Raw genomic sequence first — 15541 nt, 5'->3', positions numbered from 1 at the left:
TTCGTAGGAATGTTCTAACAAATGAAGAAGTGATAAATTTGAATGTTGCCATTTGTAATCACCTAATGGGTAAATGGTTATGGCCATTGAACAACAGCAGACACACAAATAGTCAACCAAATATTATGTGGCTCCTGATGAAAGAACTCATCACTTCATAATAAGTGGTAACATCCTAATTAAAAGAGTCAGAATTTAGGGGCGCCTGTGTGACTCAGTTGGTTAAGTGTCCAACTTCGGCTCAGGTCTTGATCTCAAGGTTTGTGGGTTTGAACCCCGCATCAGGATCTGTGCTTACAGCTCAGAGCCTGGAGCCTGCTTCAGATTCTGTGTTTCACTCTTGCTCTCTGCCCCCTCCTTGCTCATGTTCTGTCTCTGTCTTTCAAAAATAATAAAATAAACATTTAAAAAAATTTTAAAAAGAATCAGAATTTAGATAAAGCCTTTACAGCCTTTGATTTATAGAACATATAGAAGAACAGATGAAACAACACCATGAGAATTAAGTCTGCAGAATTCAGACTGAAAAACTACCAGGACAAAACTTTAGTACAAAATTTGCTCTTTGGGGTGCCTGGGTGGCTCAGTCAGGTGTGTGGGTGCCTCTTGATTTTGGCTCAGGTTATGATCTCACAGTTCATAAGATCATGCCCTGAGTGGGTCTTCATGAGGACAATGCAGAGCCTGCTTGGGATTCTCTTCCTCCCTCTCTTTCTCTCTCAGGTGTGTGCTCCGCTCTTGTTCTTGCTCTTGCTCGCTCTCTCTCTCAAAATAAATAAACTTTAAGACAATAAAATTTAAAGAAAGACATCTTGTAGCTTAAAAAAGACTTAAAAGACGTCTGCATCAACCATAGTGTGTGAGTCTTACTAGGATCTCTTCATACACACAAAAGTTGTAACACTATTAACAATTGGAAAGTGAGGCTGTTTGATGATCTACAGCATTCTTTCTTATTTTTTTGTAATGGTAGTTTGGCTGGGTTTTTAAAAAGTTCTTGTCTCTTAGGATACATACAGAAATATTTAAGAATGAAATTATTTTGTCTTAGATTTTCATCAAATTAACATGGAGGTGAAGAGATATTGGTGCAGGTAGAGATAAGACAGGGTTGACCATGAGTTGATCATTGCTGAAGGTGGGCAGTGAATATATGGACATTTATTGTTTTTTTCTACCTTTGCACGTGTTTGAAATTTTCTTTAATGTTTGAAAAGCTCACTAAGGAGAACCTTGAAAAACATCTAGGATTGATCACAAATATTGTCATCTTCTAGGGAAGGATATTTAGACTGTGGAATATTCCCTCTTTTAACATTTTAGTACCATCCCAGGGTGCCTGGGTGGCTCAGTCGGTTGAGTGTCCTACTTTGGGTCAGGTCATGATCTCACGGTTCAGAGTTTGAGCCCCACTTCTAGCTTAGTGCTGACAGCTCAGAGTCTGGATCATGCTTCAGATTCTGTGTCTCCCTCTCTATGTGCCTCTCCCTCACTTGCACTCTCTCTCTCTCTCAAAAATAAGTAAACATCAAAGATTAAAAAAAAACATTATAGTACCATCCCTATAAAAGCATTTGACCTCTGGGTGAAAAAAAAAGTATTGGTGGCATTTTGCCTTTGTTAGGTAATAATCACAAAAGATACTTTGAATCAGACCTAGAAGTCCGAATACTAGTGACCTTGGTAATAAGATGCTTTCCTTGACAGTGAGTTTCTTAGGATTTGCTTTAGCCCTTGCTCCACTCATTTTGCTAGTATGCTACATATTTTAAAATTTCATTGCTTTAAAAACTTTTTTTAAGTTTATTCCTTACATTTTTTTAATTTTTTTTTGAGAGTGTGTGATGGGGGAGGGGCAGACAGAGGGAGAGAGAGAGAGAACCCCAACCAGGCCCCACACTGCCAGCGTAGAGCCTGACGCAGGGTTGATGCCACAGACTGTGAGATCATGACCTGGGCTGAAAGAGTCTATTGCTTAACTGAGCCATCCAGGTGCTCCTAATTTTTATTTTAGAGAGAGAGAGAGCGAGCGAGAGCGAGAGCACGAGGCAGGGGGATAGGGGCAGATAATCTTAAGCCGGCTCCGTGTGTGGAGTCTGATGTGGGGCTCCATCCCATGACCCTGGCATCATGACCTGAGCCAAAATCAAGAGTCAGATGCTCAACCAACTGAGCCACCCAAGCTCCCCACTAGTAGGCTACATATTTTAATGTGCAAGAAGATATATTGTTATATTTGCTTTACTCAGTCTTTAAGAAATACCAAATGACCAGAAACATACTGGGCCTTCAACATTTATTTACCAAATAAATGAACAAGTAAGTTGACATCAGGAAATTAAAAAAAAAAATCCCAAGCCTCAAACTTGAGTAGATACCTATGCTGCTTCATGTTTCTCATGCTTTTCAAATTATTTTGAACATTCACAATAGCTTACATTCCTGATGAATTCTCTGAGCCATTAAGAAAAGGTTTATTTGGGGGCACCTGGGTGGCTCAGTGGGTTGATTTGGCTCAGGTCATGATCTCATAGTTTGTGGGTTCGAACCCCCACATTGGGCTCTGTGCTAACCGCTAGCTCAGAGCCTGGAGCCTGCTTCAGATTCTGTGTCGCTTTCTCTATCTGTCCCTTCCTTGTTCACGTTCTGTCGCTCAAAAATAAATGTAAAAAAAAAATAAAAACAGAAAAGGTTTATTTTCCCTGATTTCGGAAGGTATATATACATCTGTACCTGCACATACATGAATTACCATTTTTGGAAAATCATTATTACACAATTAGAACTAAGTTTCAGCCCTTGGAATGTCTGGCTGGCTCAGTTGGTAGAACATGTGACTCTTGATTTCACTGTCATGAGGTCAAGCTCCGCATTGAGTGTAGAGATTACTTAAAAAAAAAAAAAGGAAAGGAAAGTTTCAGCCCTTAAAGCTTTAACTCTCCACTAGAGAAACTTGACTATCTCTGATGACAAAACTTCATTATTTCATCTGATGGTTTAGAAAAGATGTAAATTATTCACAAGGTTTTCAGGGTCTGAGTACTCATAGTAAAAAAGAGAAAAGGTCACATGAGGGTAGAGTCGGATTTAGTTTTCTACCACCTCAGTGCAAGTGTGGAATAGATTTTCCTTCTGTATTTCAGCCCTCCGAAGCCCACAGTCACCCAGATGCAGCAGCTGAAGTGCTTTGTAATTAGTCTTCTATTCTTCTTTCAATTAGAATTCCTGTAGACTGAGGAATCTTACCAAATGTTGATCTAATTATCTGATTAAAAAAAAAATCAGTGACACTATGAATGACTGATCAGTATAATTCACAACGATTGTGGAATGAAAGAGGAATAAATCTCTAGCAGGAGGAGGACATGGTAATTTTGAATAGGAAGCCCACTTGACCTCCTCCCACCTCACTTAGAGTTCTCTTTTCTGAAAAGTATGTTATGCCAACATTTTTTTGTATGCAACCAGCATACAAAAAAAAGTATTGAATTCCAGAGACCTTTCAGAACAGGTGAATAATCAATAATCAGAACGTCTTATCTGATTTTGTATTTTAAACGTTTCCTTATAAATAAATTTATAAATTAGAGAAAATAGATATTATTATTATTTTTCCTTTACAAAATGTGGTCCCCATACACCTAGGGGTCAATGAAACACCTCTGTGCAGAGGGTGCATTGTGCATTTGGATATTTAGCAGTATAAAAGTTTTGTTGTTATTCTGTAAAATTATTCTTTTGCCAAGCCTAGTAGGTATGTTTTATTGGGTATAAAATCCTTATTGTGACTTTGAAATTAATTTTTTTTCTTGTAGAATGGCAGAATTTAGTGACATTGGGAAGCTTTTCAAACATGGTTCCCTGTAGTCACCCATACATTTGTACACTGAATCAAGTGAAGTCATACTCTACAAATATTCAGAAAGAAGGACAAGGATCACAAATCCACAGAGTGGAAAAAGTTCCATCATTTGATGAAACAGGTATGTATAAATCTTTTAAAATCATGTTTTTTCAGGGCACGTGGGTGGGTCAGTCATTTAAGTGTCCGACTTCAGCTCAGGTCCTGATGTAGCCGTCGTGAGTTTGAGCCCCATGTTGGGCTCTGTACTAACAGCTTAGAGCCTGGAGACTGTTTCAATTTTGTCTCTCTCTCTTTCTCTGTCTCTCTCTGCCTCTCCCCCTCTCATTCTCTCTCTCTCAAAAATGAATAAATGTTAAAAAAAATAATTTTTTGTTATACTGAAATAACTTCAGTAAGATTATTTGTCCCTTGAATGTTCTATAGAATTTTTGTACAAAACTTTCTGAATCAGTGTTTACTTTGTTGAAAGCTATTAAACTGTGATTTACTTTCATTTAGTTTTTCTGTTTCTTTTTGACTCAGTTTTAATAACTTCTATTTGGGGTGCCTGGGTGGCTCAGTCGGTTAAGCCTCTGGCTTCGGCTCAGGTCAGATCTCACGTTTGTGGGTTCGAGCCCCGAGTCGGGCTCTGTGCTAACAGCTAGCTCAGAGCCTGGAGTCTGCTTTCGGTTCTGTGTCTCCTTCTCTCTCTGCCCCTCCCCCTCTCATGCTCTGTCTCTCTCTGTATCAAAAATAAATAAAACATTAAAAAAATTAAAAAAAATAACTTCTATTTTTTCTGGGAGTTTATGGAATTAAACTAAATATTTAATTTATTGGATCAAGTTCATGATACTCTATATACTCTGAGCAGCATTTATAGTTATATCCCTTATTTCATTCCTAATGATATTTGTCATTTTCTTGATTATTCTTGCCAGAGCTCTGTCCATTTTCTTATTTTCCAAGTAATAATTTTTTTCTTTGAACTTTTAAATTTTATGTTTATTTCCTATATTTTTAAGTTTTACTTTTACCTTAATTAAATCTTCCTGCTTTCTTTGTGTTTACTCTTTTGTTCATTTTTAAATTATTTTGTAGTGGGGTGCCTGGGTGGCTCAGTCAATTGAGTGTCACAACTTCCCCAACTTCGCCTGAGGTCATGATCTCGTTATTCGTGGGTTCTAGCCTGCATTGGGCTCCCTACTGTCAGCCCAGAGCCTGCATCAGATCCTCTGTCCCCCTCCCCCACTGCCCCTCACCCACATGCACTCTCTTTCAAAAATAAGCAAACATTAAGAAAAAAAGATTTAAAATGTAAACAATAAAATAAAAATAAATTATCAAGTAGCTATTTTGCTTACTATTTTGCTTATTAATTCTGAACTTTCCTTCTTTTTTAAAGTAGGCATTTAAGCTATGATAGCTCTGATGGTAGATTTGACAGATTTTCCTTTAATAGTTCTCCCTAAAATTTTGCTTTATGTATTTTGAGGCTATGTTATTAGATACATATACATTTAGAAATGTTATATAACACTGATGAATTATAGTCACTATTTTTAATGTAGCAACATTTTTTTTTTTAGTGACATCACCAGATTTTATTAGTATTTGCTTGGTATAGATTTTCCCATCCTTTTTGTAACCTTTTTTTGTCCTGATTTGATAATCTTTGTCTTTTAATAGGAAATTTAGTCTGTTTACATTTACTGTTATCACTGATATGTTTAGATATATTTCTGCCATTGTATCATGTTTTTTATCTTTTATTTCTTTTTCGCCTTTAAATTTTTTTTTCCTCATTGCATTGTCCCCTCTCCCCCAAACACACACACATACATGCACTCATTTGAGAGTTATATACTCTATGTACTCCAACATCTAAGGTAATTGAAAAGTTTACATTTTTTGTGAAAAATATAAAGAACTTACAATGCTTTAATTCTTGTCACTTTCTCTCCCAACTTACGTGGTGTTTATTGGCTAATATTTTGTGTTTGTTCTGCTCTTTCCCTTCTATATGGTATACCTTGTTATTTGTTTAAATTTTATAAAAATCTTTGTTAACTACCTTTTCTTATTTCTCTGGTCTTTCTGTCTGATGTGCATTCTATAGAAGTTCCTTTAGGTGAGGATCTTTTTATGGTAAAGTCACATTTAAGATACTATTAGTGTCTTTTGGCTTCCACTGTTGTTGAGAAGTTGCATATCATGCTTTTGTTCTCATGTCTTTTCTGTTTTGTTGCTTTTTAAGTTTGATTACCTTTATTTTGAAAGTCTTTACTTTGGTGTAAACTGTAATTTTACTGTGTATGTATTTTTGCATATTAGGTATATATTACTATGTGTTTATTTTGCTTGAGATTTGTTGGGCTTCCAGGCTCTGAGAATTGGTATTATTCTACAGTTCTGTCACTCTCCCTTCAAGCATTACTTTTTCTCAATTCTTTTCTCTCTCTCTTTTTTTAAAAGTTTACTTACTTACTTATTTATTTTTAAGTAATATCTTTTACCCAGTGTGAGACTCGAACCAGCAACCCTAAGATCTGGAGTCACATGCTCCACCAACTGAGTCAGCCAGCCAGCCACCCCTCTTTCAGTTATCTTTTACTCCTTTTGGAACTCTAATTAGAATTATGTTATATCTTCTTTCTTTATTTTTTATGTCTCTCAGCCTCTTTGTCATATTTTATTTATTTTTATGGCCTGAATTCTGGATTATTTTCATAGGTCCACTTAGTTTACTAATTCCCTTGTTAGTTGCCTCTCATCTGCTGGTGGATATGTATGTTGGGTTTTTAATTTCAATGATTATATTTTTCATTTCTAGAAATTGTTTATTTTTCACCTTGCTGGGTTGGTCTCTTGTTCCTTATGTTTTCATAAACCCAAACTTCTCTTTCATTCTCTTTTATTACCATATTAGGCATGTCTTATATTCTGTGACTGAGAATTCTACTGTCTGAAATGTTTTGGTTCTAACTATATTATCTTTTTCCTCTGTTTATGCACTTATGCATGATGCCATATCTGTTTCTTAACTGAGAGTTGTTCATTTTCCATGCAGTTTTACATTTTGAAACTATTTGAAGTCTTTCTGGATTGAAGATGCATTCCTGCATAGTGTTTGCTTCTGCCTCTGTTAGCTCCTGGGAAGATAGCTTGGGACCAAATTCAATTCAATTAACTTCTTTGCTCTAGATTATTTAGACCTTTGGTAGCATGAATGTAGACTGCAGACTTGTGTGAGGGCGACAGCTTTAGGATTTTCAGGACTTTTTTCATCCTCACTATTTAACAGCAAAGTAAAGACTGATGTGCTTTCTTGCTGTTCCCTTCTTTGTGAATTTTTTTTTTCAGTTCAGAATTATACTGTGCGTGGGTTCTTTTCTTGTTAGACTCCCCCATCTTTTTCTTTAAAAATTTTTTTTTAATGTTTTATTTATTTTTGATACAGAGAGAGACTGAGCATGAGACGGGGAGGGGCAGAGAGAGAAGGAGACACAGAACAGGAAGCAGGCTCCAGGTTCTGAGCAGGCTGTCAGCACAGAGCCTGATGCGGGGCTTGAACCCACGAACGTGAGATCTGACCTGAGCCGAAGCCAGAGGCTTAACCGACTGAGCCACCCAGGCGCCCCTAGACTCCCCCATCTTAAACAGAATATAGTTCTTATTCTCTGGTCTCTTATTTCCCTAGCAGATATGGAAGTAAAAGCTTGAAGCCTATAAACTGTAACAGAAATCTCAGAGGAAGAGTTGGCTTTGATGTTCTCACTCTGTGAAGGTCCTGCTTTCCTTTCGTTTTTGCCCTCTTCAGATAATTTTTTGTGAGCTTAGTAATGTGTTTGAAAAAAATTTGTTCAGGATATCTAGCCTGCTGTGCAGCATACAAATGGAATCCTTTATTTGTCCATTAGTTTATTCAGGAAGTATTTATTGAACACTTTTTATATGGAAGCAAATGAGAATGATTGAGTTTATTACCAAAATAGAACATTACTAGGACAAAGTTAAGTAAGCAAGTGTAATACTGGCGAGTAAGTACCATGATAGAGGAGACTGTGTGTGCAGCAGGAGCACCTGGGAAGGGCACCTAATGGAGTGTCGAGTGGTTGAGAAAGTTTTCCACGAGGGGAAATGTTATCTAATTGGGGACCTAAAAGAAAATTAGGTACTGGTGTGCTGAATGGTAGAGAAAGAAGAGTAAACTACACCTAACTTAGTGTGATTGATAAGTAGATGACGTGGTGGTGGGGTTGGTAGTTTTGAGAGCACAGGGAGGAGTATTGGGAGATCAAGGTTTTGTTGAGGAGTTTGTACTTTGTTTTGTAGGCAGTGGGAATTTATTAGAGTATTTTAAGTAGAGGAGGTACTTGATTAGATTTAAAATTTTAGAAAGATAATTATCTGATAAAGACTGGAAAATGTATTGCAAAGGGAGGTGGCTGAGAGCAGTAATACAGGTGAAGGTCCAGACTAGGATAATGGCAGTGCTTTTTTTAAAGGAGTAGATGAACTCGAGATTTAGGAGCTCAGTAATTAGGATCAGGTGGTTGAATTTGGGGATGAGAGAAGAGGGTCAAGAAAAGCACAGTGCCTAGTTTTAGATTAGGTGATTATGTAGATTATTTCATTGACTTCTAAAATTGGGAAAAGCAAAGCTATTGTAGTGAGACGGTGGTGATTTAGTTTTGAACATGTGAATTGTAGGTGTGTCTATGACGTCTTAACAGATGGACTGACTGGTAGGTAGTTGGGTATTCCACTTTTTTTTTTTACAATTAGGCTAGCATTAAAATATTATTATTTATTTATTTTGAGAGAGAGCACGTGTGTTTGCACAAGGGGGCAAGGGGCAGAGAAAGGGAGGGAGAGAATCCCAAGCAGTCTCCGTGCTGTCAGCATGGAGCTTGACTCAGGGCTTGACCTCACCCAACCATGAGATCATGACCTGAGCTGAAATGTAGAGTTTTACACTTACCTGACTGGGCCGCCCACGTGCCTCGGGCATACTACTTTTGTTTCGTGAGACATCATTATCTCTTGCCTGGATTACTGCAATAGCCTTCCTGGGCTCTGTGCTTCCATTCTTTTTTTTGATCATTCTGTTTCCGCCAATCCTTTTGGTTCTTAGAAAATACAAACCTGTTCTTACTTAGGGCCTTTGCTCTAATTGCTTTCTATTTCCAGCGTGCCCACACAGGCACATGGCTGATCGCTTCTGGTCAGTTACATCTTAGTTGAAATGCCAACTCTGCACAAAGTTATTTTTTAATCACTTCATCTAAAGTAGTCACCCAGCCTTTAATATTAGCCTAATTTTAATTCTCTGAGTAGGTAGCACTTAATACTGATAGATACTTTCAATATTATTTTGTTTCTTCCACTCAGTAACAGGAACCTCAGTGCCTAGAGCAGTGGTTTGCACGTAGTAGTGGTTTAGTAGATATTTGTAAATGAGTGAACGTGACGTTCTAACTTGGGGAGAGATTTAGGAGTAGTTATTAGCTTTACATAGGAGTTTATTGAAGTCATGAGTATGTTTGAGGCAGTACAATAAGGGAGTTTAGAATGAGGATTTAAGGTTTTCTAGTATAAAAATCCTCAATAAGTAAGGGACAGATGGAAGAAGCAAAGATGTGAAGAATACTTAAAGAGGAACAGCCTGGAGAGGTAGGAGAAAAATGGAGAATATGATGTCAGAAGAAGGGAGTGTTTGAGGAGTAACAAACATTTTAAGACTACTTTTGTTTAGTTGGTTGTCTTTCACATGGGAATATTTTATAGATTCCTTGAGAAACCTGTTTACAGTGTAAACATTATGTTTACAATGCTTGTTTTTCATGCTTTTTCCTAAGCCCCATTCTCCTTTGGGCGTACTGTGCACTTTTAGCCAATTTCTTCTTTTTCTTGTGATGAAGGAGAACTGCAGGGAGAAACATTGAGAGTTTGATATTAGAGGATGAGGGGATGGAGATTATGATGCGGCCCTGAGTTCCAGAATATTTATTGGAACATAGAATGCGAGAAGAGTGATGCCGGGTGGCACAGTCAGTTAAGTGGCCCACTCCTGATTTCGGCTCTGGTCCTGATCTTGCGGTCATGAGATCGAGCCCCGTATAGGGCTCCACACTCAGCACAGAGCCTGCTCGGGATTCTATCTCTCTCTTCCTGTGTCCCTCTCCTGCTGCATGTGTGCACGCACACTCTTTCTCTCTCTCAAAATAAATAAACATTAAAAAAAGAAAAGAAATGAGAGGAGAAACAAATGATGAAATAACTATGAAGGTAAAATACGTTATAATACTCTTCTGAGGTGAACATAAATTCAGGCCAAAATACTTAATGTTTCTGCTGTACAAAAGACTTGAAATTGAAATCCATGACCAGATTTATTTTCTCCTCTGCTGAAAAAATTGTAACTTTATTTTCTTGTATTAGAAATACATTGCTTATTGATGGTTTTATTTTGGGCTCAGTTTTTCAGAATTTGCTTAGGCCAAATTAGACGTTGTTAGCCATCACATAGCAAGTAATTGCTTGATTGAAAGATAATTTGTATATTTAAGGACTTGAGATTAACTTTTGAATAATTCAAATCACATGGTAAAGTCAGGAACAGCTCATTAAGAGGCAGAGACTTGCTAAGGAATCCTTAAGTTTTTAAGGAGCATTCAGATGTTTTAAATTTTAGTAAAATTAGTTTTAATTTTGCTAATGACAGCAGATGTGTGGCGAACAGCCAGGGCTGAGCTTTAAACAAGTGTCTAGAGATATTCATGGATCGAATGTCTAGTTATTTATTGAAGTCATAAAGATTCTGCTCCAGTAATAACAGTACAAGCTTATTAAGGTGTTGGTGTGTAAAGTAAGTATTCATACCTGTGTTTGAACCATTTACTAGTATTTCTTGGTTATAATTCTTAGCACTAAATGATTAGTAACTATAGATAGTTTGTAGTGAGAAAAAGATCCAGAAATATCAGTCTTCCAGCAATTCATCTTAGTGATTTGGTTGAATGACTTTGATTATTGTGGAAAAGACAGTTGTCTCTGAAATTTTTGACAGTAAAAGATTTTAGTTGTTCAGATACTAGGTGAACGTTGAAGGCTTTTCCTTCACTTTTGTCTGCCATACTCTGTTCCCCAAAACAAAATTTTAAGAAATTGATAAATAGATTTTATAGGTAAAGATGCTTTAGAATTTGCTTGCTGTGTAGCTTAGACAAACCTAAAATCATGTTATTGAACTGTCCAGTGTTTTTTTTAAATTTAAGTAATCTTTACACTCAGCGTGGAACTTGAATTCACAATCCTAAGATCAAGTGTTACATGCTTTACCAACTGAGCTAGCCAAGCGCCCCTAAATAGGAATATTTTTAAGCCTATCTTTAATTTACCAATATGCTGTCATAACCTACTTAGGATTTAATGAATGGTTAAAAAATAAAGCCTTTTGGCTTTTCTGTGCATGTTTAGTTATCAAAACATACTATATCATGTTAAGTCATTTGCCCAGTTGCTTTGGCTAAAAAAAAAAACAAAACAAAAAGAAACCCACTTGAAAATTACATGTGAGATGTTTGCCTTTATTTCAAAGGGAGTTTTGCCTTTGTGAGTAAATTGAGTTTTGAGCAGTAGAACATAAGGAGAGTGAAAGGATATATCCTATTCAGAATAAGATTGTAAATTCTAAAATTTAAAAGTACATGATTTCAAATCAACATATTGTACACCTAAACCTGTAAAATGTTATGTGTCAATTATAACAATGAAAAATAAAAATACATTAAAAAATCCTGATTGTAAGAAAGCCAACACAATAAAATGTTTATTAACTCTGGATGATGTTAAGATAACAGCCTGAATTGCTTTAAAAGAAGTTTAATATCTTCAAAAGAATAAATGAAGTACTCATATTTTTTGAAATACAAACTATCAGAATAAAACCAGAACAAATAAATCTGGAAGAGAACCAACTAGAAATCTTAGAAATGAAAGTTACTAAAACAAAAATTTAATAGATTAACTAGTCATCATCAAGTCGAGGATTAGTAAGTTGAAATTCACCCTCAGCGCACCCAGGAAAGCAAAAAGATTTTCAAGAAAAATGAAAATGTTTCATTTAAGAAACATGAAGCTCTGGCCTACTGTTAATAGGCCATTTCAGAGCATGTAGAGAAATGGTGAAGTATGTAAAGAGATGATGAGAATTTTTCAGATTTTGACAAAAGAGTCTTCAGATCAAAAGTACACTTTGAATACGAAGCAGGGTCAGTAAAAAGAAATCCACAGATTTAAAAACAAAAACAGGAAACAGCCCAACTTAAAAGAGAAAAGTGAAAAAACCGCATCAGCCCAGTTGTTGTTTTGAGGTGGACTTGCTTTCCAGTGTGCTCATCACAGGGGCAGTGATTCGTAGTAATCTCTGTGAAAGGGGAAAAGGAGAGGTGAATGAATATTACTCTAGAAATGTACTTTGGTCTAAAGAAACAGTCTAGAGTGAAGGCAGAATAAAAATACTTCGCATATAGAAAGATGAATGTCATTCACTATTAATACCCACCCACATTAAAGAAGGAAACTTAAAGGATATTATTTGTGTAAGATGCAGAGTGGACCCAGGGCGAAAAAGCATTGGGATGTAGACGAGACTCTGAAGAACAAGAAATGAATAAAACACATTGGTAAAATTAACTCTTGATAATACAAACAATAACCGTTTGACATACTAAATGCTAAAATTTAATTTAATTTTATATTTTTTAATTTTATTTATTTATTTTGAGAGAGAGAGAACGAGGGAATATCCCAAGGAAGGGATTCCCCTTAAATGCTAAAGTTGTAGTCAGGAGTAGTAAGATCAGGGGCGCCTGCGTGGGTTAGTCAGGTGAACCCCGGACTCTTGATTTCCGGCTCCGGTTATGATTCAGCGTTCCTGAATTTGAGCCCTGTGTCTGGCCCTGTGCTGACAGTGTGGAGCCTCTGTGGATTCTTTCCCTCTCTGCCCCTTCCCTGTGCTCTCTCACAGAATAAATCTATCAATTAAAAAAAAAAAGAATAATAAGATCAAAGAAGTTTTCAGTGATTGAATGGTTTTTTTTTCTTGTTTAGAGGAAAGTTGAGATACTGAATAATTTTGCAGATTAGATTCACTGGGAAGTATATACGTTAAATTTTCAAGTAGAATCATCAAAAGAAAAGAAATATAATCTTATAAATTTCAGACCATCTTAGGGGATGGGGCAGGAAGAAGATATAGAAAACGTTATCAATTTAACAGATGGCAAGAAAGGCAAAACAAAGATAAGAGCAAAGAAAAATGGATGGTGAACTGGAAACAGTAAGGTGGCAGAAGTCCAAGTGTACCGCTGCTCAAGTAGTCAGCCAGATTTCCTGGTGCTGCGTGTCCTTCCAGTCACTGACATTCTATAAATATGTGGAAACAGTTTCTATTTGATTATATGTTTTCAGAGACATGCATTCTGGATCCTCTGCTGTCAGCTGCTCAAGTTCTTTGCTCTTGTGATTATCCTCTTGATGTATTAAACCAACAATTTCTCCCTCTACATCGTTCTCATCTCTATTATAAAATAGAATCCGTCTTTCCTTAATTTCGTTTCTCCTTTTAGCTTCTGCTGAAAGTCCAAATATTGCTTTTCCTTTCTCATTCCTATTCTCACATCGACCTATTGCTTCCATCCCCATTCTTCCTGCTGAAACTGCTTTTGTCAGCAGGTTACCAGTTAACTTCCATGTTACTGATCCAGATTTTACATCTGTCCTCTTCCTCCCTGCCAGGAAAAATACACAAATATCTATTCATACATCAAATATTGTTTTAGACATAGAGTTAATATAGGCAGTTTGTTAAGAGCATAGACTAATCAAAATGACTTAGGTTTCGATCCTGACTGTGCCTCCATGTTTAAAATACTAGCTGTATGGTTTTGGGGGAAGTTGCAAACTTCTCTGTGCCTCAGTTTCCTCATCTTTAAGATGAAGATAATAATAGTACTTACCTCAGCAGTTTTGTTAAGATCAAATGAAATAGTGCCCATAAGCACAAAGTACATTATTTGGCACATATTAAGTGCTTAGTAAATGTGAGCTGTCATTAGTAAACATAATGTTATTTTATTATTGAGTGAGGATATACAATTATAAGGGGCATTTTTTTAAGGGTGAGATGTTCTCTTTCTCTCTCTGCCCCTCTCCCACTCATGCTCTCTCTCTCAAAATAAATAAACTTTAAAAAAAAAGGAATAGAATTAGACATTTATATATATATCTTTAATTGTTTAGCTGTTTTTATACTTTACTGTGTTACCCTTTTGTGATTTACTTTTTTCATTAGATTTTGCTAAGATTTATCTTAATATATGTGTCTAGCTCGTAAATTATGTGTGTTCATTAATTTTCATGGAGATAATTAGAGCACATACTTTTGAGGGTTGTGTGAATGAAATGAGTTGATACATGTTAAGTACTTATAATAGTGCTTGGCACGTAGTACAGGCTCAAAGAAAGGTAGCCACTATTATATTTGTTACTATTCACTACTGTATGAAATGTGGTATGAATGTAACCTGGCATATTTATCTATTCTCATGCTTATGGGCATTTGGGTTCTTTCTAATTTGAAACAACAGAACATAGTGCTTCTCTGAACATTCATATACCTTTTTCCTTATACCTTATGCAAGTTTCTATTAAGGCAAATATATTGACCTAGAAGTAGAATTTGCTAGGTCATGAGTTATGCTTGTGTTCAGCTATATCAGATAATGCCAACTTGTTTGGTAGGGTAATTGTGCCTGTTTCTATCTCCACCAGCAGTGTATGAGTTCCCATTGCTCCATATCCCTTGCCAACATTATGTGTGGATATATTTTTTCATTTTTCCTAATCTGATTGATGTAAAATGGCTTCTTGTGGTTTCTTTTGGTTTCTGTCCATAATGAGGCAGCCGTCTCTTCATATGTTTATTGGTTATTTATATTCCCTTTCCTTCTTGTTTTTCTCTGCTTTTCTAATGATTTGCCTTTTTCTTGTTGATCTGGAGGAATTCTTAAATATTGGTACTTATCCTTTGTTGATCCTATTTGATCCAAATATCTTCTCCCAGTTTGAGGCTTTTCTTTTCTTTTTTTTAAAGGTTTTATATTTAAGTCTACACTCAACGTGGGACTCAAACTCACAACCCCAAGATCAAGAGTTACATGCTTTACTGACTGAGCCAGCCAGGCACCCATCTTTTCTTTTGTTTTTGTTTTACATGGATCTTTTGATGGACAGAGGTTTTGAATTTAGTAGAATATGTCCATTTTTTTCTTGTTTAAGAAATCTGTCTCTCTGTTGCTGTCTGTTAGCCATGTAAGTGCCTTCACACTTAAGTTCTTAATCTGCCTGGAATTGGCTGTTTATGGGATGAGGTGTGTTTAATTTTTAATTTTTATTTAATTTGGGGGCTGTTGTACACTTTTCCCAGTAGCCACTCAATAGTCATCCTTCCCTCAGTAATATCTCTAGAGTAGTTTTGAGTGGGAGAATTTATAATATGTGTCCTTGTTTTAAAGAAATGCATTTAATTTTTTGTCATTGAATACATTTGTTATAAGTTTGTTTTATTTTCTAAGAAAATTCCTTTTTGTCCTAATAAAAAAAAAAGTTTGATACTTGCATGGGTGCTGA

At 36.1% G+C, this 15541-nt stretch overlaps 1 protein-coding gene across 1 annotated transcript in view; it reads left to right on the top strand.

Annotated features, from left to right (window-relative positions):
- Positions 1-15541, top strand: part of SLC30A9 (solute carrier family 30 member 9) — an 81118-nt gene that overhangs the window by 13912 nt on the left and 51665 nt on the right. Inside the window, exon 2 of the mRNA XM_029946480.1 lies at positions 3816-3983. Within this exon, the coding sequence (XP_029802340.1) occupies positions 3816-3983 (168 nt within the window). The remainder of the gene's footprint in view (positions 1-3815; positions 3984-15541) is intronic.

Source organism: Suricata suricatta, chromosome 1 (genome assembly GCF_006229205.1).
Source record: "Suricata suricatta isolate VVHF042 chromosome 1, meerkat_22Aug2017_6uvM2_HiC, whole genome shotgun sequence".
NCBI classification, from domain to species: Eukaryota; Metazoa; Chordata; class Mammalia; order Carnivora; family Herpestidae; genus Suricata; species Suricata suricatta.
Note: the sequence above shows the minus strand (reverse complement) of the source record. Positions and strands in the feature narration are given on the sequence as shown.